Here is a 24622-nt window from a genome sequence, read left to right on the forward strand (position 1 = left end):
GAATGGAGGATTTCAATGTCCCGAACAAATGGGAGAAATTCCTTATATTATATTGAGCTTAAAAATAATTGTCAGAGACTGCTGCTGCTGTGAATGAGACTCAACAGTCAACTATATTTGAAAGAGGAGATAGGTGGTTGATTGTTGAGTCTCATTCCGATGCTGGCTCTGGCCAAGCAACCATCACAAAGTCTTGGTATTTGACAACCTCGGAATGAGACTCAACAATCAACTATCTTTCTCCAGAATAGCTTCCCCTACCTCTAAAATAATTCAAATTCATACAACTCATTGTGCCAAGAGGGAACTATTTTCACTGGACGTTATAACTGGAGAGATTTAAATGTCAGACATCGACGGATTTTCCTGGTAAAACAAAGTCATTCAACATTTTATCGCACCTTTATTCATCCTCTCTGATGGACACAGACCCAAGAAGAAATAACTAATTATGAGCTTTATTATTTGAGTCTTATTTGGAACTCATTATGTCATAAATAATGATGAACGGGTAGAGAAACTTGTTCCTATAGTTGTTAAACATGCTGGTGTTAATTTGAGCACCTTCATATTACTGCAGTGCCCATCCGCATGAGGAACTGTGTTGTCAAGGGTTATTTCTATATGCTGTATTAGTATTTGTGGTGGACTTGCACTGCTTTTGAATAAGTGCAGATTTGGGGTCATATAAATATGTGTCTGGCAAACCTCCGGGGGAGCCAAACTTATTTAAAAGATAATGCAAATACAGTTATTATTACAAACATCCATTACAGTCTACAGATCGACAACCTGGTACAACTTCGATCAGTTTTACCTCTGAGTGCTTTAGATAATCTGACTTAACTGTTGGCTTAGTTACCATCTGATTACTTGCATGCTTTTTCCTCTCTGACTTTGTTGCATTGATGTCGTAATGTGATGAAGACAATAAAACCCAAGTTTTAATAAACCAGAATGATCTTTTAAAATCAGTTTGTTTGCGGTTCATGTTTTATCCACTCATTGTTTGTCCTTCCCTTGTGTGTTCTCCGTGTTCACCCCGCTGTGCAGGCGCATTGATGACGATTTAGGGCGGACCCATGAATTGGAGCATTCTGCCATCAAGTGCATGAGAGGGATCCTCTACTGCTACATGAGACAGGCTGATAAGGTGAGTTTTCTGCCAGAATCCACTCAGCTGCTGTTTTCACACTGCATTTTTGTGTAAAAGCACCCCACGGTTACACGCACTGTATTGCTGATCAAAGGTGTAATCCTGAGCGGCTCTTTATCAAAGTCTCTCAGAGCTGGAGCACTGGACACATCTGGTTCATCTTTCATATCATAACAAATGACAATGGGAGCCGGTTGCCTCAATCCTGAGGGCTTAATAACCGGCAATCAGTTAATTGCCGAAGACTTCTGCTCCGATGGGGGAAATTTCACGCACCGTCTGCAAGAAACCTGATGCATGCACATGAGTAGGCTGTGAATGAAAACTGGCAAAATGCACATTTTTAATGTACCCATAGCAGAGTAAGATAAGTCCTTTTTTTGCTGTTTTTTGTTCCTTATCATGAATAACATCTTTTAATAGAGCAGCCTACTGTGTCACTGTGTACGTGCATGTGTACAGTGTGTGCCTTCGACAGCCATTCTGTTTCATCTTGCCTCGACCTTGACGACCTAATTTAGGGGAGAGCTTTCCTGTGTCTTAATTACAAAGCTGCGTTTACACAGTTAATTACACAGAGCTGCGTTCGTTACGGCCCCTGTCTCCAGCACTCACGGAGAACATGGCATTTTTAATGGAGACGTGACACAGGGCCACCGCTGGGCAAATATCACAGAGCAAATACAGCAGCTGGGCCCCACTGTCTGTCAATAGTATGGTGTGTAGGGAACTGAGGTACTGGCCCTCAGAAATATAGAATTTTGTCAAGTGAAAATATTTTGGGGTCGGGACAAATCAGTAGTCATAACTGTCAGGTGGTAGGGTTGATTTGAAACCCAGAGACAGCCAGTCAAAACCAGCAGATGTTTGATTCTAGAGACTAGAGGTCATCTGTCCGACTGGGTGAGGTCAGAGAAAGTAGCCATTGATTGTGTAGTGGACGGAAAACTGAATAAATATGTGGATGTTTTAAAAATCTGCACTCACCTTTAATAAAACATTGTTAATGTAAATTAAACTTGGGAACGTAACTTTTAGGTGTCAGGGTTCAGTGTTTCCCACAGAATGGCCATCTGTTTGACAACCTGCAAATGAGACTAAAAAAAGAATCAATTTTCTTTTTCAAAATTGTTTTAAATGTCCACATCGGTGCACACAGGCATTTCTGTTTCTCTCTCCCAGTATGTGTCTGCTCTGTTGGCTTTCTTCGTCAGCAGCATGTTTTATTAAGTCGCTCAAGAAACAAACCTCCTGTTGTGGATTTTTTCACAACAGCAGGTGGGCCACATGTGGAGGACGCTTGTTGCTAATCATGTAGCCTATCGAAACCAACACAGTACAGAATAACATCACAACACCCAGGTGGACTTAGGAGACAAAAATAGGACTACATTAAATAGGAGGAGTCGAATCACAGTCCAGGAGGGATATAATATCAGAGAGCACCACTTTCTTGATGTGGGATTTCTCTGCAGAGCATTTGCAAATATGCGTCAGTCTCTCATATGAATAAAATGATAAATGTGAGTCGACAAATATACTTGGGTGGTTGTTAAAATACCTGAGTGGCTATGTCTATGTGGGGGAAACATCGGGGTTGCTTGACAGGCAGATAGAAATGTATAAACCAAGAAACATTAAGGGCTTAAAACATGCTGCTTACAAAGAAAATGCCTTTTTTGAATACATACATACATATCAATACGTCAAATATAAAGACACCCAATCCCCCTCCCATCCCCCATTCCTCTGATACAGTAGTATCACCCTCTTGCTGGCAATTTTTCCACTGTCTACAATCTCCCACAACAACTTCACCATTTTTTGCTATTCCCTCATACTTACACTTACCTCTGCACTGCTGGAGACTCAAAGTTTTAGGACTTAAAGCTGCTCTAATTATTATTTCTATATTAACAAAGGATCAAATAACCTTTGATATGAAATAATATGAAAAGTAGTGTGCGAGGTGTTGATTATAGTGAATAAGTCCCACAAACGTATTACCCGTCTCTGCAGAATCCCTCAACTCTATGCAGCATTTAACTCATTATTGCAGTTTCACAGCCCGCCACTTAACTGTTGTGGTTCTTTTCACTGCTCTCATAGTAGCATTTTCAGCTGCAGCAGGCAGCTGTTCTCTCCTAAAAAAGCTCTAAAAAAACAAAACAATGGGTGCTTCACACCAAATGGCAGACAAAGTTTACAATTAGTTGGCGGACATGGAGCATTTAGCAGTTCAACAGCCAGATTCATATTTCACTCAGGAGTCGGTAGACTAAAACAGAGTACAGCGGCTTCTTGCTTCTTAGAGCTGCTGAGAGGTTGAGACTGGGGGGATTAACCTTTTTATTAGGCGCTGTCCAATGATTAATGTCCACTCCAAGTTGTTCCATATTAAAGGTTTTATTGAATTCTTCAAGGAATGAAAAACTGGTAAAGACTGTGAGCTACACGTGTGGTAAACGAAAAATGTGCGCTCCCAGGTCACCCCCTCTCTCTAACACCGGCATCCAGGTGACAGGTGAAATTAAATAGGTTAATTAAGGGGTCCATCCCACATCACGTCACAACACCAAAATAAGTGAAAATAAACAAAAAACAAATCTAACGCAAATATATGGCTCCTACACAGAGCTTACAGGAGAGTGAATATTGCATTCAACAAGTGGACTGATAGCTGATGTTGCTTCATAACTGCTGCATTTGTAAATAAGCAACTGTATACTGTTTATGTTCACCATGAAAATTTTATAAGGAGAAAATATGTCAGTGTTGCGTTCACAGCTTGTTGCACTGCCCCCAAGAGGCCAAAGTAACAGATTTCAACTTTAAAGGGGCAATATGTAGAATTTAAGTTGAAAATCAAAAAAACAAAAACTAAAATTATCAACAGAGTGTGAATAAATAACAGTTTTGACATTATGATGTCTATGTATTGTGTTGCAGGGATATCTACTTAAATTAGCATGCTAATCAGCTAGCCCTGGGACGGCCAGGTCTGAACTACTGTTGTACAGTAGTAAATTCAAGTGTGTCTCCTCTGCAGTCAGAAATGGCAAGGAATGACCTGGAAATTAGTTTAATAAGATGTAAGAGGTTTGTGTTGGCGTTAGATGTAAAACAAATGCACAAAGGCGTGTGTAGAGTATGCTTTCCTATTACTATGGAGCAGCAGGCATTGAAGTGTTTCACTAATTTGAAGCTCATATTGGCGCATTGCAGCACTCTAACCAATAGGTAAGAACTGGGGCCTCTCAGAATATCCCGAGAGTGGAACCACTTGACCCTGTGGCCCCACTGGAGCAAGAATCGGAGAGACCTTGATACAGAAGTAGGTTTTATAGAAACATAAACAGCAGTGCCTATTGTTGGCTGCTACTGACAGAGGTAGCTCTCTCACTCAACCACAATCACACTCAAACACACACACACACACACACACACACACACACACACACACACACACACACACACACACACACACACACACACACACACACTATGTATTAGCTGCTGTGGGATGGCGGGAAGTGGAGCAGTTGCAGTAAAAGTGGGACAGAGGGTCTCCACTATGACCTGACTAGGAGAGAAATGGAGAGAGAGAGAAAGGTGGGGAAAATAGGGGAGTGTGAAAAAAGAGATAAAGACAGAGAGCAAGAGGGACAACAAAGTAAAAGGGGAGTGAATAATAGAAAGTACTTAGAAAAGAAAGGTAGGAATGAGGAGAGAGGGAGGCCAAGGGGGTTGAAAGAGAAAAAAGTGGGTACAGTGAGGGGGGGCTTAATGATGGAGAGAGCAGCTAGAGAGGTGGAGAGAAGAGAAACAAACGAGGTAAAAATGGGACAAAGGGCCAATTATTTATAACTCCGCACGTTGGGGCTGGTGGCCCAGCTGTAATTTGCCTAGGAGTCGAGTCGATGCAGCAAACATACACACAAAGCTGCCAAGAAACCACTGAGCACAAAACACCAATAACCCATTGTTCAGGATCTTTTATCCGTTTGTTGTTAACCAAGACGTAGTGCGGTTGACCCAGTTGTGACCCTTATACCTGCATCAGAGCCAACCATGTTAAGCGTTTCAGTATATCTGTTACTGCCCACAGGACAGACGTGTTGATTGTTCCCAGTTAAAACCATAACCAGTGCTACGTGTCACTAGAGTGTTCATGGATTCATGGAGTCATACATTTAATGGAGTTGAACCACCCCTTAAAGGCAGGATTAGATGTTATAATTTCATTGGATGCACTAAAAGTTTGCATGGACCTGAGGCTTACGAGAAATGTGTCGATGTTCTGAAGAAAATGAATGTGTTCTGATTTCTGCTGAAACCTGAATATGAAGAAGTCTAAAGCTGCTGTAAAATGCGTGTTAAATAGCTCTTTATTCCAACAGTAATCGCTGTTATAGAATCTCTGGTCAGTCATGCCATGTGTCTCCTCCTGCTCATGAGAGCAGGATCCTCCTGTTTGCTGCTATGGCTGGCGATAAATGTGTTCACGCGGTGGCGTAAGAGGAGGGAGGCGATTGCTAACTGCAGTGACAGGAAGTTTGCTAAAACATCAACTCTTACAGCAGCTTTTAGGGTTTTGACGTTCATGCCGAAATGGAGGCATTGAAAGAAGTCAAAGTGGCACTTCAAAAAGAAGCATTTAAAGAAACATAAATGGCATATATGCACCCAAAGTAGCTGGATTTAAAGTGGCAGATGAATTTTAATGAAGTTAATGTAATGAAAGAGAGGAAAGAATGTCAATTTAGGTGAAATAAGATAGAATGTACAAAAACAACAAAAGCTATACAGCCATTGGAGCCTAACCGACATTACAACAGAGATTACCATGCATTTACTTATTATAGAAGGCTCTAGTTATGTGTTTCTGAATGTGTTCAAGGCAGCTACAGCGTATACTCTACCTGTGAATTTGTGAGGAAATTAATGTCGCTCCCACTCTCTTTCTCACTGCTCCCTACTTACCCTTGGCCTCTCTCTTTTATCCTGTCCTCTTTGTCCCCGTGTGTCTCTTTACCAGGTGGAGCAGTTCAAACAGGATCCCAGCCCCTCCAAGTGTCTGCACTCGGTGTTCAACGTGGACACAGGTGATGAGGTGTACACCTACGGCGACTACCACCACCTGCAGGTCAGCTGGCATGCAGACGAGTGCGGAAATTAGAAAACACTCAATCGAGAGAATAAAATTAAAATGAGTTTTGACATACAGTAAATGCAAAAATACAGTGTGTGTGTATGCATTGCTAGCTGTCCACCTCATTGAAATGTCCAGATCTTCTTCCTAAGGCTAAAGAGACATGTTTTACTGCGAGTCGTAAAGACTGCAGAGTAAAATCCCACGACACTACTCAGATTTTATATCTCTGGTCACATATCTGATGTAACAATATTGAAAATGATTCCACTGGCTGTCGTCGGGGAGAAAACTGTGTGAGAAGTGAACCCTGCAAAAGATGAAGGAAACAAATTAGACTTTTGTTATTGAGTGTCGCAGAAAAATGCCCATAAAGAATGATTCATTTCTTCGTCCCTGTGATTGGTATGTACGGTCGTAAAATTGACTTTACTCAATTGACTCAGAGGTGGATGTGCATCAAACTGGCACTAAAACAACTTATTCTTCTGTCGATGGTATTGACAAAGGTCAATGTGGTGTGTAACTTCTGGATGGTGACTGTATTTCTAGTGAAGGATAGCCAATACATCAAGAGAGTGTGATAGAAAATCAAAACAATGATGCCTGCGACAAAGAAAAACTCAAAAGTAATCAAAGCTGTGTAGATTTTAAACACCTACTGTATATTCATTCACTTCTTGGCTGTGATTTTACTATGAAATAAATTACGCTATTGATGATGCCATTCCGATGCTAAAAGCCAAATAGCTAATAAGGAGCAGACGTCTTGTAGGAAATCACAGAGTTGCTCTACTGACAAATTTGGGAACGTCACACCATGTATAAGTGAAAGTAATTTTTTGAATTGTATCTCATCCACTGTGTCCGTCCATCTGTCTTTGCTGCAGATCGATGCCGTTTCTCTGTTTCTGCTGTACCTGGTGGAGATGATCTGCTCTGGTCTGCAGATCATTTACAACACTGATGAGGTAAACAAGACACTACAATCACTGCAAATGATCAATTCTGGACATCAAGGATTAAAGCCCTTTCCTGTTTATTGGTCTGATATTTTGTGGCTAATCCACTAGCAGCAATCAGTATCCATCTTAAGTGTCAGACAGTTTAAAACAAATTCTTTTCTTATTTACTTCTCCTCAAGAAAAATATTACTTGTGATCCTGTGCAGTGTGCCCAGAAAAGACCCCATGAACTTTTAGTGTGGATCCTGATAAAGGGATAGATCCAGGAATTTTTACTTACTTTCTTTAACATTGTGAGATGGGGCATTTTTTAAACATTTTCGTTAATTTCTCTGGAAAAAATGCATGGATCCTGATGAAAAACATCAGGAGTATTTAGGTGGCTGGTATCTATGAGTGAGTACAATTTGATACAGATTTAATTATAAATTATGATAACACGTGGGTGTCTTCAAATTTAGAGTGATTCAGGGCTCTTGAGTTTAATATTGGATTCGGCTTGATTGACTTAAAGGGGACTTTTGGGCCTTGGCAGAGGTATGCACTCTACTGAGTGTCATTCTAGTTTTGACTACATTTTGATGCCATGCTTCAATGTTTTTGTTTTCATTGTCTTCATGTCATTAGTCTACTCTTATATTGGATTTCCATGAGTGGACATTCATTGGCCAAATAGGGTAAATCCTACTGACTTTGATGATTCCATCTAGCAGCACCAGCAGGTCAAAATTTTAATTTGTACATCACTTTGGTTTACTACTAAGTACCTAAATTAATGTTGATGAAGGCTCGCAGTAGTCCTCTTGGATGAGGTCTCATCTTTCCTGGCCTGGACTTTCTGTAGTAGGCGGGAGTTGTCATGCGGCACAGCGTGATAGCTGTTTTGCAGCTGGGCAAGCTGTTCCTGCTTCGCGATGGCTTGTAGCTGGGCTTTGCAGCTTCGTGATGGCTTGTAGCTGGGCTTTGCAGCTTCGTGATGGCTTGTAGCTGGGCTTTGCGCTGGTATAGCAGCGCTATCTGACCAAGCACCTCTGGGATGGTGCGCTGCGGCTTTCCAACCAGGTCATTAACATAGCTTATTAGCTCCTGTAATTTCTCATCTCAGGTGCTAATGTTATAGCTATTAAGGTGGCCTCTATCCTCTATGGAGAGGTGAAGGAGACCAGCGACCTCATCCTGCAGGGCTGGGTCGTCTGACTGATGAGTAGTCCAGCTCCTGTCACACTGGGGTTTTGGCTACTCATTTTACTGATGTAGCCGCGACAGCCAGAGTGATTAATAGACTTATGTGAGAATTGTTAGAACCATGTGGTTAGATCCCAACAGTGCTAATAGTGAAAATAGAAAACATCAAACCTGCTAAACATCAACATCATATAAGCATACTAATTGTCAGTAGTACGCTGACATCAACATTCAGTACTGCTACAGCTAGTCTACAAGTACTTCTAGCACAGCTGTAAACCTTTGTCCTTCTCTCCATATGTGACTTGACAACATGTTTTTAAGCATCTCTGAACTGAATCATGATTTTTATGAGAAATGTTTTTTGCGCTTTATTAGACTGTATGTTTGTACATGAAAACATGTACTGTGAAAATGCATCACTGAAAAACTCTGTTTACCCTTAAACAAATGATGGGACCTAATTAGATTCATAAATCTTGAATTATGTGATGCTTTCCTCTTAAGAACCAACTACGTTCTATAAAGTCGGACCAAAGGGTTTCTAAAGCCAGTTAAATGTTCTCTAAATCCCACGCAGACATCCGAGAGCTGACACAAATGCAGGATCAGGGGACAGTATCTCACTTTTATAGCTCGGCTCACATTTATATTTTTGCTGAGCCGCTCAATTGACTTTCAACAGGGAAACATTAAGATGATTTCATTGTTGGACTTTAAATGTCCTCCTGGGAATCGAACCGGTAACATCTTATTTGGCAGCACGCCAATCCAGACCATTACAGAAAAGGTGCTTTGAACGGCTCCGAGTTTGATGTATCCGTCCAGTGTCTTACTTTTTTGCTTTTTCATTGTTGGACTCTTAATAAAACAACAAGGCGACTTGTTGGGTTTACACACTGAGCTGTTTATTCTGTGGCCCTAAGGAGCAGTTGGAACTTCATTAATTCTGTTAGTTTTTATAGTCTGCTCTTTCACAGCTTTACTTACCGCCACAGAGCACTGAAATTTGTGCCGCTGGTAAAGGAATCCATTTGTTTACTAGATTGGGCTTATCTTAAGAAAGTAAGGACATGGTGAAACATTTTGCCACTAACCAATTAGTGCGTGCAGGCTTCACTTTGTTTACAGAAAACCCTTCCTAATAACCTCTCATTTTTCTCCTTTTCTCACTGCTGATGGCAAACAATTTGACACTGGAACTTTTTGTTTGTTTGTGAGGGCAGTCCTCTTTGTGCAGCAGCCTTTATTTGCATGTTTGAACACAGCTTATTAGGTTGTGTAATTCAAGTTGAAGTGGTCTGCACCCCCTCACTCCCCTGCCCCCTTCCTTCTATTATGAAACATCAGATCCAGTGAGCAAAAGGACTTGTGATCTCACTGAACGCTGTTTGAAAACCGTTTCATTCGGACTAATCACATTATTTCGGTATCATTCATGAGTTTGTTGTTAGCTGTCACTGCTTGTGAAGTCCATTGGTGTTTACTTGACCGAGCTGGAAGCTGCATTGCAGTATTTTTTTTCTTCCTCGAGGTAGTATAGAAAGGCTGCCACGTGTCCTCTGAGAAGATGCACTATCGACCTCCTTCCAGATGCCATTTTCAGTCTCATGCAGCATGAAATGGAGCGTCTCATTAGCCTGTGTGTATCACAGACTGTGTGTTTCCTCTCATAATACACGTGCATGCATTTTTTGCACAGTTGGAGTGCTGCTGGCACACGGCTGAAAGCGGCAGCACATGTAGTATGCTTCTGCAAATGTGCCCATGTGCGCAAACCGCCTCCAAAAAACTAAAAGAGACAGATCTGGCAGGGACAGTCATCTAACTGCAGAGACACAGAGAGGCTTGTTTGGCCGGTGGGCAGTAACATTCATTAAGATACCATTAAGATACTAAAAAGTTCCCCTCGTTAATCACCCCACTCAAAAAACCCCAAATGATGAGAGGAGCAGCTAACACCTTCGTCTGCCTCGCTCCCTCTTTCCCTGCCCTCCTTCACAGATTGGCCTATTTAAGTCCTACACAGGTTGGATCAGCTTCACTATCTTTCTCGTTCGCTCTCTCAACTCTCTCTTCTTCTTCTCTCCCCCGCTTTGTCATTTCAGATTAAATCTCCCATCAGTCAAGCACACACACACACACACACACATACACACACACACACACACACACACACACACACACACACACACACACACACACACACACACACGCACTGCTACTTTCAGGTCTTTTTAATGATTCAGGGCCTTTAAGGCATCACACATTTCACGTCTCACCCTTTCAGTTTTTTTCTAGGTGGGCCTATTGATTTTGACTCCACAGACACACTATCCCTCTCCAGACGACAGAAACTACCTAGTTCTGCTAACTACGAGTATTAAATCATGAGACTAACGTTTCGTTTGGTGATGAAAATCAAGGACACTGCTGATTGTTTTTATAGACTGTAATGAACAAGCGATGCATCAATAATTACAATTTTGCAATAAAGGATGACGTGATACGTGTCCATTCAGTGTCGTGTCATGAGCACTGGAAAAGGCAATGGAGCTACAGCTCCACATGCTGCCATACTTAACTACTTCATTACACCTTGTCTGTGGCTGCAGGGTGAGTTTGACCTTGAGCGTTGATGAGGAATCAGCTTTCTTGTCCACTTTACTAACCTTTATAATGAGACGAAGAGTCACACACCTCACCCCAGATCAATCTCAGAAGTCACCCAGTATATGTATGCAAGTGTGTGGAAGGCCCTGTGTGCATGTGTAGCTGCAGCTTAAATTATGTACTGTGTGATTGTGCGTGTCACTATGGATCACTCAGATGGTCCCTACCTGCAGCCCTAGGTCTTTTAAGTGCATGTGTGTGTGTCTATATTTGTAAGATATTCTGTATGCCTCTACACTGTATCCATTCCCAAAGTCCCATGCCTTCCTGTGTTTGATGTGTGTGTTTGCTGTGTGCAGGTTTCCTTCATCCAGAACCTGGTGTTCTGTGTGGAAAGAGCCTACAGGGTACCTGACTACGGCATGTGGGAGAGAGGCAGCAAATACAACAATGGCAGCCCTGAGCTGCATTCCAGGTCAGTCAACAGCTCAGCAACGAACACAAAATATGCTGAATAAATGTCAATAGAAGGACGGTAAAATGTGGGTTGTGGTGTTGTTACTAAGTGAGGTAACGCTTTACAATAAGGTGCACAAATGTGAGTATTTACTAAGGAACAAGTGAGGAATAAATTAGGATTTACTTGATAATTAATGAGTCGTTAATGAGTAATCCTTGAATAACTGTGATTTGAGGACTATATAGTAGATAATGATGAGTTGCTAGAGAACGGACTGGGAGATACTATGTCAATGAGTCATTAGGTAGTGATTAGTCCATAAATATCTGTGAATCGACATTCTGAACACTATCCTCATGAGTTGTTCCTGACTGACCATAAACAGCCACTGAGTGGCACAAACTAGTAACACCTAATTAATTACTAATTACTTAAGCATTAATTACTCTTTTTGTGTACCTTCAAGTAAAGTAGTTAACAAGTAGATTAATTACTACTACTACTAACTACTACTTAATTACTACTTAGTGAATCATTAGTTACTTATTTTGTGTAAGGTGATACATAATACTGAGTAGTCCCTCATTACTGCATGATTATGAGAATTAGCAACTGGCTCATCTGTGTACTAAGGGTACACAAACAGAGTTACTTATGATAAAGTAATCAGTAATTAATGAGTTGCTACTAGTCTGTGCCACTCAGTGGCTGGTTCATAGTTAATCAGGAACAACTAATTGAGAAAGTGGTTAGTATGTTGATTCACAGATATTTATGAACTAATCATTACCTAATGATTCATTAATATATTATCTCCCAGTCTGTTCTCTAGTAACTCATTATCTCCTACATAGTCCTCGAATCACAGTTATTCAGAGATTACTCATTATTGATTCATTCATTTTCAAGTGATTCCTGATTAAATCCTCACTCGTTCCTTAGTAACTACTCACATTTTTGTGCACCTTATGTGAAGTGTTACTCTAATTGAAACCAAATGCTGATATCCAGTCTCAATAAACATTCCAGCCTTATTTTCCTCGTATAAATCAAAGAGGTGGCTGTCTATAACATCCACAGCACTTTAGCTATCTGTTCGCTGTCGTCAGATACACCAGCTTAATTTACCACACCACCGAAACTACAGTGAGAGTGTGACTGAGATCAGCTTTATTTTCTCCTCAGTGCCACTGGGAAGCACACTGTAGCAAAAATTGATTCTCAGTACATACACACACAGAGCTTTATAGATTGCACTGTGTCACAAGTCACTGTGATGCTGTAAATTTCACTGTTGCATGTGAGCTTTTGTTCAGTTCTGTTACCCAGAGTGTGTGTGTGGGTGTGTGGTAACACAGAGGTTGAAACTTTCTTGGAAAATACACTGAAGTAGACAATCAATACCAATAGCAACACGAGAGGAATGGACAACTAAATGCCTCGGTAACCTAAGAAACACTCTGTGATGTAATAATGTTATAGTGCATTCAGCGAGGAAGGGAGGAAGGATGGAAGGATTTAACAAAAGGAAGGAATGGTGTGGAAAGGTTAAAGGAGGAATATATTCAGGGAGAAACAGAGGAATGAACATTATTGAGGAATAGAGTCATTGGAGGTATTACATTATAATTATTGAGGCTTTGAAAGCAGGAGAGATGCAAACAGTGATAGTGTTTGGCTGAAAAAGCTGTTATGATGAATAAAGATATAAAGATATCTCTCCCTTCCACTCTTGATTGCCATGTCTGAACATTTCCAGCAGAAGAACACAAAAGAGGGCTGAGCAGAGTTTCTGTTAATGTATTGACAGTTAGGCGTTTACAAAACCAGAGCATAGACTTACCATTATGTTTTATGTGTTTATAATTATTGGCAGTAGCAGAAAAGAGGAAATCTGCTTTGAAGTACAAGTCTTTTTAATGTTTAATGCCTGCTTTAAAACAAGAATTATAGGACTGAAATATTTGTTAATCCTAAACAACTTTTCATCAGCTTTTCTTTGGTCCTCGTTTAAGTTGGTAGATGCCTGCAATATATATTTTTATGTTTTTATTAAAGCTGACTTCTTAAGGTTAATCTCTCAAATAAATTCCAATATAAATCATATTTGTCTGTTTATAAACCAGTCGAACACTTACATTCTCTTCAGATTTTTAAACCTGCATTACTAGATTTTTTGTGACATGTTATCCCCCATTAGAGTTAATAAATTCCTCAGCAAAGAGTTGCATATTAACACAAGCAACATATGCATTCATTCAAATTAGTGAGACTCTTAAATGCCTACAGCTCCATAGATTATTGGGACATTTTTTTTTTAGGGATTATTTATTTTTTTTACATCTACAGTCAAAACAAAACTCATCAAACCAATTTGCATTTGAGCCCAGTCTACAGCAGTAGTTTCAGACTTTAACATACATGGTAAGTCTTAAAAATCTTTAACATAACACCAGCATGAATCAACTTTGATTCATGCTGGTGTCTACTCAACTTACACATTGAATAGACATAGACCAAACTCAAAAACAAAACAGATGCTGAAAGAGATTAAAATGCTCCATAGAGCTGAGTGAAATGCAGTGTCAGCTGATACTTTCCCTTAGGTCTGTCACTATGATTAACCCTTTTCACATTTGATTCGTTGTTAGTATAAAAATAATGATTATAGCAACTTTAAGCAAACATTATTATATATATACATATATTATATAGTTAACATTATTCATACAGAACACTTAAATAGTTTTGTATATGGGCCAATCAGGAAAGTGTGAGTTTTATTTAGTTTTCATACCACTGCAAACCAGACATTATATAGTATTTGATTGGACTCTCCGCCTCTGTCTGCACTGAGGGTTACTACAGAGCTTGGCAAGAGAGTGGTAATGTGCAAAGACCACAAAACCCACTCAGAAACCTTAAAACATTTTTAATGAATGTGTTTACAGAACATCTCAAAATCTCAAGTCCTTCATTTACACATTAGGGACTTTTATTTTGGAAATTCTCGAAAATTGATACTTCAAAAATGCTTGCATTTGAGTCTGTAAGTAGTCAGTAAGTCCTCCATAACTTAAATATGCCTCTGTCAGGAATATGAACCAGTGTGTTTGTACAGCACAACATGTTTTTAGAAATGAAGCCATTTCAAAGTAATTGCAGCAGCGCGTCCAGTTAATGTTTATTCCCCTTTTTTCCTTAAATCTCTTCTCTCTAGTTATGGTAGTCTTGTGGTTGATTTAGCCAACCAACGCCAGGTCTCAAGAGACCATGCTGCTCATAAAACACAAATGCCTAACATATAGTTCATATCAGTGTTGTCTTAACAAATTGGACTATAGTCTCTTATCCTTCTTCTTGCCCCTCCAGACCATTGAGCAAATAATCTGTGTTCAGGAGAAATGTAGGATCAACAGTCTATACTATATTTTGAAACACATGTTAAAACAGCAGGACTGCTCTCAGCCACTGAAGTCGGTTTGTGTTACGTGTTCCTAACTGATTTATCATCCAAGGTCGAGCTGGCCCCCCTCTCGTCCCTCAGTGTCTTGATAAAGATCCTCAATTTCTGCCATTGCTTATCTCCGGGAAGCATGTTTTTTTTCTTTCTCCAACAATCCAAAGCTATTGGCAGCAGCTTGCCAAGATACCCTCAAGAAAAGATAACAAATTCGATGTAGTGGAGAAGCGCTGTGTCTTGGGCTTCTTGTATTTCCTCCCCTCCAGGTCATGCTTTGGATTTCCACAATTAGTGAGCTAGCTTATATATGTCGTTGCGTAATACATGTTAACATGCTGTATGCAAACAGTGAACTGTGGCAGGGGCACATTTACAATGGCTCCATGTAAACAAGATCTGTGTAAATCATCAAATTGAACAGTCGTTTCTAGCTCCAGAGTGCCAGTGGGCAGAAAAAGGCTCAGTGGAAACGAACAGGAAAGGATGTATTCATTTTGGCAGCGTACTTATTTATCCATATCAAATCAAATGATTCACTTTATTTGCTTCTGCCTCATGTTTATCATCGCACCCATTCAGATGGCTAGACTAGAGCTGTTTTATTTAAAGTAGCATATCCAATCATGTAAGATTTTTTTTTTTATTTCCACAGCATATGATGAGTTAAATGTCACTTTAATAGAAATGTAGAAACACGACTTTGCTCATATATTCATGAATATTTCAACATAAATCATGATCTTTAATTCACTTTACATCAGTGCAACTTAAAATCATCAGAGTCTAAAAGTTGCTTTAATATTATGAATGTTATTATCATTTTGTACTCCAACTCTAAGTTTACTCTAAGTTTATCAACTGGGCAACGTAGGCAAAAGTCCCAGGTTTAGGTGGTGTCTCAGGTTCGATGCCAACCCAAAGCATCAGTATTTGACAGCCTGGGAATGCGACTCAATTTATCTGTTGTATAAATAGGCAACTGTTAGCCTACATGTTCACCATAGTAACCTCATAAAGCTGTTTTTACCCATAAACTGCAGACATCAGCCAGTGAATCAGGCCAGATCCAGACATTTTCAAGAGTTGGCCTTTCACATGTATCCAACAATTGGAGACTGTCCATGTCAGACCTACTCTTTCCTACTGGAAATACTCTGTTTGGGTAGAGTGTGCAGGAGGAGTAGAAGGACACATCTGTAAAGTGACTGAGTAGTTAGCAGCTCCACTGGGTGCAACATCAATGTCATCAACATGCCCAGTCACACTCTATGAATTCTCTGGACAATGACTTACTCTACTGTATTCTGTAAGCGTAACAGAAGAATACAGTCTACAGTATGAGTAATAGTCTGCAGCAACATTTTCGTCATTCAAAGCTATATCTCCAACTGTGAACTGAAACTGTTGCATCACGATGCTGTTTTGCTCCTGATTCCCGGAGTCACTTTTTAACCTCCTGTTTCCCCACCAAGCATCATACCTCCTCCATCATACGGCCTTTCTGACCAGTCCTGGCATTCCTTTTTCAGTATGTGCGTGTGTGTTATACAGAAGTAGTTTCAACAGAGCTCTTCCCCAGGCTGAATTAGCCAGCCATCCTCTGTATTTTGAGCATCGATTCAGGCTTCACTAATGGTATTGAATGCATTTTGATATGTCAGCAGATCTACCGCCAGTCATCGCCAAGTTTCTGGCAATTTTTACCCCCCTCCTTTTTTTTTCTAGGGAAATCTTGGCAGGGTAGAAATAGAAACAAGATGACAGTGAAATTGGTTCACTTTTAGTCTGCATTGCAATCACAGTGGCCAGCCAGTGTGAAATTCAGTATAAGGTTTTTATTAAAGAGATCCATTATCTACAGTAGACCACAATCTTAGGGGCCCTCAGCCTTATTCAGTCCTAACAGATAGCAGCTTAAGATTCAAGTGTGATTCTGAATGCATTTTTTTATCTGACCATTGAAAGATGTTTATTGTTCCTGTCCATGAGTCAGAAGATATCCACAGGGGTGGAAGAATTATCCAGATCCTTTACTTAAGAGAAATACCACACTGGAAATACTCTACTAGAAGTAAAATGTCTGCATTTAAAGCTTTACTTAAAGCGGAAATAGACAATAGACAAATTCCTTGCTTCCAAGTGTTTCCCTGTGGTATAACTTTTGGTGCCGCTGTCGCGAACACAGTGTTCGCTACATTGCTACCACTAGCAGACTGGCTTCTGTCCAAAGCAAACAACAACCATATGAATCCCAATTTCTCAGTGCTTTTAAAAGTCAGAGTAAGCGTAAAATATCTGATGTTTTTGGATGAATGTCACTGCTGCATTATTGTTGATGTTGTATTTTACTGCTGTGGTAAAAAAAAAAAGGTGCATTATGCAAGAATTGGCTACCTGACGCATTCAGTGTCAGCTAGCCATTCAATCGGTGAGCTTGGAGCACCAGGGGAGTGTTGGTGTTCACGCTGCTAGCATAGGAGTTTTGAAGCGGGACAGGCTGGGGCTAGCTGGATAGCATGCTAACTTTGACATGATACATGGACGCCATAATGTCAAAACTGTTATTCCTTTTTTGTTTTCAACTAAAATTCTTACATAAAGCACCTTTAATCCACAGCAATGCATGATGTTCTGTAAGATAATCATATGTTTGTAGTATCGCTGTCCTGTGAGAACCACATATCTCTAAACAGTCAGCTCCTCGTGAGCTCAGAGAAAAATGCTGTTTTCACCAGTGTGACATATTAGAGTAATTTTCTCAACCCAAAAAGGATAACTTCATCCTTCAGTTAAATGAACACATTTGGAGGTATATAGTTTTCATGGAGAGGAAGGGTGGGAAAAATTGTAATCTGAAATGTAACTAGTAACTAAATAGATCGAGTAGAAGGATAAAGTTGCATAAAATGCAAACACTCAGGTAAAGTACCTTGACTTTAAGTACAGTACTTGAGTTAATGTACTTAGTTACATTACTGGATATTCATTCAAATCTAGCCTATAATGTATCAATGTCAGTGAAATCCACTTAATCTCAGTTTTCTTATCTCTGCAGCTCTGTGGGCCTGGCTAAAGCTGCTCTGGAGGCCATCAATGGATTCAACCTGTTTGGAAACCAGGTATTTGAATAATTCACCTGCTTCTGGCACATTCCTCCTCCTAAACGAGTCCCTGGACACACGTGTGTTTGTCTTTTGTCTAATCGTGTCAGATGGGCAAGATCGTATTATAGATAGACAACCTACTTTCTAATTCAAATCTGCTGAGGCCCATTACAGCTCCATACATCAGGGAGATATGCAGCATGTTTGTCGCCATCCTACAGAAAGAATGAGTTGCCTCTGTAGTTTTACCAACTAGACATCATCAGCATGATTAGTCATCGATGCAAGACTATTTCACCAAGTGGACGTTTGACCATCGGTAGATTGATTAAGTATGTTTGTGTCTGGTTCAGCAAATTGTTTGTGTTTCTATCGACTTTGATCGATGGCCACAGTTGATGTTTGTTCCTGGTTTGCAGTATCCATTAGTGGATATGTTTCTTTTTTTCAGCTTGTGTGGAGGGAAGGAAAAACAGAGACATTCATTACACCTGCTAATGGATTGGAAAATGAAGCCCTGCACTTAGCAAGCCTCCTCTCTTATTATCTTTTCCTCCTCTTTTCTCCCTTGGTCTTTCGCCGGCGATGATGGTTTCTTTGGCCATTTAATGCATCTGAACTTGAAGTAGTTTTCTGATCATCATACGAGGCTGTTAGGATGAGTGTATATTAAAGTCGCTGTTTGTTTTTCTCTTCTGATCAGCGGCAAAATGAGGGGTTTAACTGTGCCTGGAAATGGATTTTCTCATCATGCTCAGCTTGTTGAAAGAATCAATTTACAGAGGTGGCTGCTTTATGATCCATGCTTTGTGGGGCCTCTGTGTATGTGAGTGTGTCTCTCATCCAGTCTCTTGTCCCTCTGTGGGGATGGAAGTTCTACAAGTCACGCAGTTGCCTATTAATGATCTCTATCAATCTTGATTTCCCAGCCGACTCTCAGCGTTCCAACACCAAATGCGACACCCCCAACCAGCACACTCTGAACTCCACTATCAAACTGGTTGCAGACTGTTGTGGGTGTGTAGCCTCTGCAGTGGATGAATGGACACACAGCCTTGAGTTTTGTGAACTTCTGATTTTCCTCATGATTTTTCCGACCCAAAGGTAGCAGCTTTGCGGTGTGACACATCGATCTCTGTGGATTAAATCGATCTCGACAAGAGGAGGATACTTCAATTCAATTTTATAGCCTGTCATTAAATTCGCAGAGCTGGACAATCAAGTCATAACAGTTTCCACTTTCTACATGGGCATTGTCACCCAATTCACATCCAGTGAAGAGCAGGGGTGCAGTCTTTTGTGTGTGTGTGTGTGTGTGTGTGTGTGTGTGTGTGTGTGTGTGTGTGTGTGTGTGTGTGTGGAATAGAGATTTATTTTGACATAAATCTGTAGACGTAGAACCCTGTCACTGCTAATATAATAACAGTGACAGGTGATGATTTTCTGAAATAGATTATGTTGGCGTGTAATTGACTTTCATTATATAGTCACCTTTTTATTATAGAGGGACATGGGCTAAGTGGGTGGAAGGGCTAAGTGGGGTTTAATGGAGACAGGAAAAACTTGCAAATATCGCAGTTTTTTGGTTTACATTGGCAGTTGTTGCACGTGATTATTAAAGACTGTAGGTCACAGTTCAAATCTCTTCATCCCGATTGAATTAAATTGAATTGTTTAATGGTTTTCTCTGCCAATTGGTCGAGTACATTTTCAGTTTTGATATCCTGCATCTCCAAGAGCATTTCTAGTAGTAGGTTGAAGGGTTTTTTTTTTTATGACCCTTTTCAGGCGGCTTCCTGCCAAATGTGACTCTTGGGATGTGTCTTGCTCATTTTTCAAAAGTAATCACAATTAGTTTTGACGTAGTTTAGTTTCAGAAGGCTCCCTGAACAGAATGATGTAAATGCATATAAAAAAAAACTTCAATCAATTAGTTGAGCTGTCCATAAATGGTAAAAACAAAGTCAGTTATCATTACTGACTTTGTTTGTTTTCACCAAAACTGAATATTGGCATTAAGTACAAAGTTTTCCGTTGTTAGTGTGATAAATCTCATCTTATTTCAAGGTATTTTTAATGAAATTATTATACCAGTATGTATTTCTGATCTGGTTCTGCGAAGTCTTTTCTTTAGCTTGTAGGACTTATTTTTATATGATCATTGGTTAAACATACAATAAATAACATTGCCCCATTGAAATGTCTATAAAAGACTAGACTTTCGTTGGGTTATTTCTGGGTCCTCCTGCATCCTCCCACAGTCCAAATATATGCAGGTTAGGTTGATCAATTTCTCTACATTGCCTGTAGGTGTGAATGTGAGTGTGAATAGTTGTTTGTCTCTATATGTCAGCCCTGCGATGAACAAGTGACCTGTCCAGTGTGTACCCCGTTGCTTGCCCCAATGCCAGCTTGAATTGGCCCCTGCCACCGCTTCTCCTGTGCAGGGTATAAGCGGTTACAGATGGTTGGATGGAGTTGTGTACTTACATTATCCAAAATGTTTCCAACAACAATAAAACATTCTTGTGACATGGATAAAACTTTAATTCAGCTGGATTTTTGTTTTGAAGACAACTACTTTGAATATCTCACATAAGTTCAGTGTCATCAAAATATGTATTTTGTTTTCATTTGTGTGTTTACTTGTTGTTAATTCTTTGATTTCATATAAATATTTACATATTTCTGTTATTGGATAAATATTGTGTTTATCAGGTACACACTCAAACACACTCCATAAACAACGATGTGTGGATAAAAATATCTTTTATTTATCTTTGAGTCCTTATGTAGAGTGCATTAGGGCTCATAATCTGTCAAAAACTGTTTAGTTGACAAAATAATAATATGTATACATATATACATATATACATATATGTATATTTTTGTTTGTTGTTGGTGTCAAAAGTGCCTAAAGCAACTAAGAATGGCAAAATCAATATTTTTTCCATTTCTTTTTTCTCGGTCTAACATACATAAAAGACTGTTTGGACTGTTGAATGTCAATAAAAAGAAAATGATAGCCCATGGAAGGAAACACAGTCAAAAGAGCACACATCCACGGTGAAAGCATTCATCTTACATGCTGGGTCGTCTTACACTCTGCTGCTATAACAAGAGAAAAGGTTTCCCTGAGAGTACCATTTTACGGACTTATCACACAGCTGCCTACACCGGTGGCCAGCAATCCACTGCACTATGCAAATTGCTACAGGAAAGCTTGCTGATTTGACTAAAAGCCCTGGCCGGATCTGTTTTTAGAGGGAAAAAAAATAGACTCTGGCAATATTCATACATTATGTATTTGACTTACATTAGAAACTGCTTAGCAGGTTGCAGGAGTGACTCAGTTGGTTTTATATAACTGCAGCTGATGGATGGAGGAATTGAACAGGACCAGCTTTTTAGAACCAAAAAAGTTTTGATGACTCCCCTTACCAAGTAAAAACATAAACCTGCCCCCTCCTTTCACCCAGAGGTGTATAAGTGCTCTGGACAGACGGACTGCATTGTAGTAGCAGCACTTGGTGACTTTTTGAGTGATAGGATGACTCTCGACTCACTGTTGTTCGAGCACTCCCACACTGCACTTCAAAAACATGTGCAAGCCAAAAATATCAGCCTGGTTTTACAGCCAAAGAGTGTGTTTCTGATGTGCGGAGGTGAGAGGTGTGATGGTAGGGGCTTTAAAATGGGCCATTTAGCCATTTAGCTGTCAAATGTTTTTTTCTGATAAATGATGGAGAAGTTGTTGTGCGTCTCTGTGTTTCTGTAGGTGTGCAATCTCGGAACATGTGACTCTGTGCCGTCGTTGCACCTGTAAATTGAGAATAGTTGAGCTGTGACTGTGCCACTGTCTTTGTATGTGTTTTGCTCTGCAGGGTTGTTCGTGGTCGGTGATATTTGTGGATCTGGACGCCCACAACAGAAACAGGCAAACCTTGTGCTCCCTCCTGCCCCGAGAGTCTCGCTCACATGTGAGTCCATCCATCTCTGGAACTACTCAAACCACTCAACAAATGACTAACAATTACAAGCAAATTTGGTTCAGAGATAGCTATTTTTTCTGCTGTAGCACTTAGAAAGATGTCCACTGTTGTACACTGTCGATGCAATCTGCTCCGCTTTATCCTTCTTTCGCTCAGCCGTGTGCATATTCTCCCCCATTCAAAGACTGAAATAGGTGCCTGCCACATACACGCCAGGTTAATTGTGCACACGAGACGAAATACACGCTCATGTCGATGTGTCAGAGGGCATTTGTAATTCAGCAATGCATCTCCCTCACGATGAAGTCATTACACCGCCCATGCCCGCGTTATTGATGGTTCACTGTGACTTGAAATGGGGGGAAGTGAGAGGTGGCTGCAGAGCTGGAGGGGAGGCAGAGCTGAAAAAGCAAGGTGTGAAAAAAGTGGTACATGGATGAAAAGCAAGAGCGAAATCATTCCCTGCTCACCACTCCAGCACTTAAATGATCACATTTCTCTCTCTGTGTGCTGGATGTGTCAGGCAGAATGGCCGCCATCAGCTTGCGAGGAAATTAGAGTAATTAGAGGACCAGAGCGGCGTTATAGCTGTCTTCCTGTTGAGGAGTTGGAAAGAGAGAGGCTTACATACTGTGGGTCAATGCGAATACAACCAAAATTTAAATATGGTATCAGCATCTTGTATACTACGGCAACAGATTGAAATTCAATATTCTAGACACATTCAATACCTGCACTGAATGTGTTCTGCAAGCCGATATCTCATTTTAGCTGCGGCTGCTGCCGAGGATGTTAACATGTAGATTGGAGCTGTAACAAGAAGTCGAAGAATAAGAGGGGATTGGAGCAGACAAATCAGCAATTGTAGAGATGCGTGCAAATTCAAAAAAGATTTCAATGCCAACCATGAAAGCAGCATCAAACAGTGAACCACATCTTGCACTGAAATCTGGTCCATAGCTGTCCATGTAAGAAAGCATGCCACTGCTGTTATTAGGGACTTCAGAGCACGGACAGCAGCCCAGGAAGCTCCGCTGTCTGTCTGTTAATAAACCCTAAATATTCATAGCTGTTTGCAGTGAGGCCAGCGTTTAATAGCTTTCATTTTCATTGCTTAATAGAGTAAACCAAACAAAAAAATGAAATGAGAGAATAAGATGCCCAGTCATAATAGTTTGTCGAGGCTAATAACAATATTCATTCCTAATGATCGTTCCAATTGAAATTTAGTCAGGCAGTCCTGATTGTGATTAAGGCTGCTGTAAAGTGCTGCTCATAACCAGGAGCTTGGTAAGAGGCTTCTGCTCTTCTAACACAGTTCTGACTCAAAACATATATGACTAGTAATATGACTGTGGTTAGGATTTAATTAAAATTCCTCGTTATCTAATCAACAGTTAATTAACACGTTTCCTACACTGTAGACAAACCATTGTGGAGCAGTGTTAGCTAAATCTTTTCTCCCTGACAGAACACAGATGCAGCCTTGCTTCCAACCATCAGCTACCCTGCCTTTGCAGTGGACGATGACGCCCTCTACAGTCAGACACTGGACAAGATTGTTCGCAAGCTGCGGGGAAAATACGGCTTTAAGCGTTTCCTCCGTGATGGCTACCGTACTGCAAATGAAGACAAGAACCGCCGCTACTACAAGCCTGCTGAAATGAAGGTCGTTTTTTTTTAATTCATTTTCTTAATTACTTCAACTTTTGATTGTAGACAATAGGCCTTTGCGACAAGATCTGCATTGTTGAAAGTGCTTAAAACAATTGTGACCGACCCGAAAAATACTGACAATGTTGCTCACTCCTCAAGGTTTAAGTAAAACTTACAGTGGAGTGTTGTCAGCATAGCAATTAGAATAGTTATTGTAGATAACATTCCTTAAATAGAGCGTTTAGGGTAAACAGATAAAGGATCCAGGATAGACCCCTGGGGAACACCACTAGAGATTAAAGTCCCTTATTCCATTACAGGAAATATCCTGTTAGAGAGGTATGTGCAAAAACAGACTTAGATCACCAACTTTGCAGACAGCTGTTTGAAATATTGCAGTCGCATAGGTGTCCCCACGCTGGGGACATGTCCCCACCTCTTTTTAAAATGGCCGATTTCCTCCCCATAAGTTTTGAAAGCAATATTTGTTTAAAATGTTTCGAAAAATAGCTTTCTCCAAGAAATGTTATTCAACAAATGAAAAAGGCTGACTGACACGCACTGGTGTTTTCTACAGTTAATGTAATATTGGCATTGTTCAATTGTCACACTGTTGAAGTTGTGGATGTGATGCATATTGACGATTGTTATTTGGCTGATCAATGTTATTGTCTGTTTTGCACATTTTCATGTTGTCGACTCTGCCTCATGCCCTTTTGGTGCGCTGTTATGCAGTTTTTTTAACATTTAATTATTATCTACTCTGACGTCATACTGATTATTGCCATTACAAAGCCTAAAATCACATATGTTGAATCCCAGCTCTTATGTCCCCACCACTTTTCAACACAAGTGATTCCCAGTGGTCCACTGTGA

At 40.2% G+C, this 24622-nt stretch overlaps 1 protein-coding gene across 2 annotated transcripts in view; it reads left to right on the forward strand.

Moving 5' to 3' along the window:
* Positions 1-24622, forward strand: part of phkb (phosphorylase kinase, beta) — a 112691-nt gene that overhangs the window by 21333 nt on the left and 66736 nt on the right. For both annotated transcript variants that reach the window (XM_073464073.1, XM_073464072.1), the window contains 7 exons: positions 1054-1153; positions 6195-6302; positions 7199-7279; positions 11431-11546; positions 18050-18113; positions 21983-22078; positions 23562-23759. In XM_073464073.1, the coding sequence (XP_073320174.1) occupies positions 1054-1153; positions 6195-6302; positions 7199-7279; positions 11431-11546; positions 18050-18113; positions 21983-22078; positions 23562-23759 (763 nt within the window). The remainder of the gene's footprint in view (positions 1-1053; positions 1154-6194; positions 6303-7198; positions 7280-11430; positions 11547-18049; positions 18114-21982; positions 22079-23561; positions 23760-24622) is intronic.

This window comes from Pagrus major, chromosome 4 (genome assembly GCF_040436345.1).
Source record: "Pagrus major chromosome 4, Pma_NU_1.0".
Taxonomy (NCBI): Eukaryota; Metazoa; Chordata; class Actinopteri; order Spariformes; family Sparidae; genus Pagrus; species Pagrus major.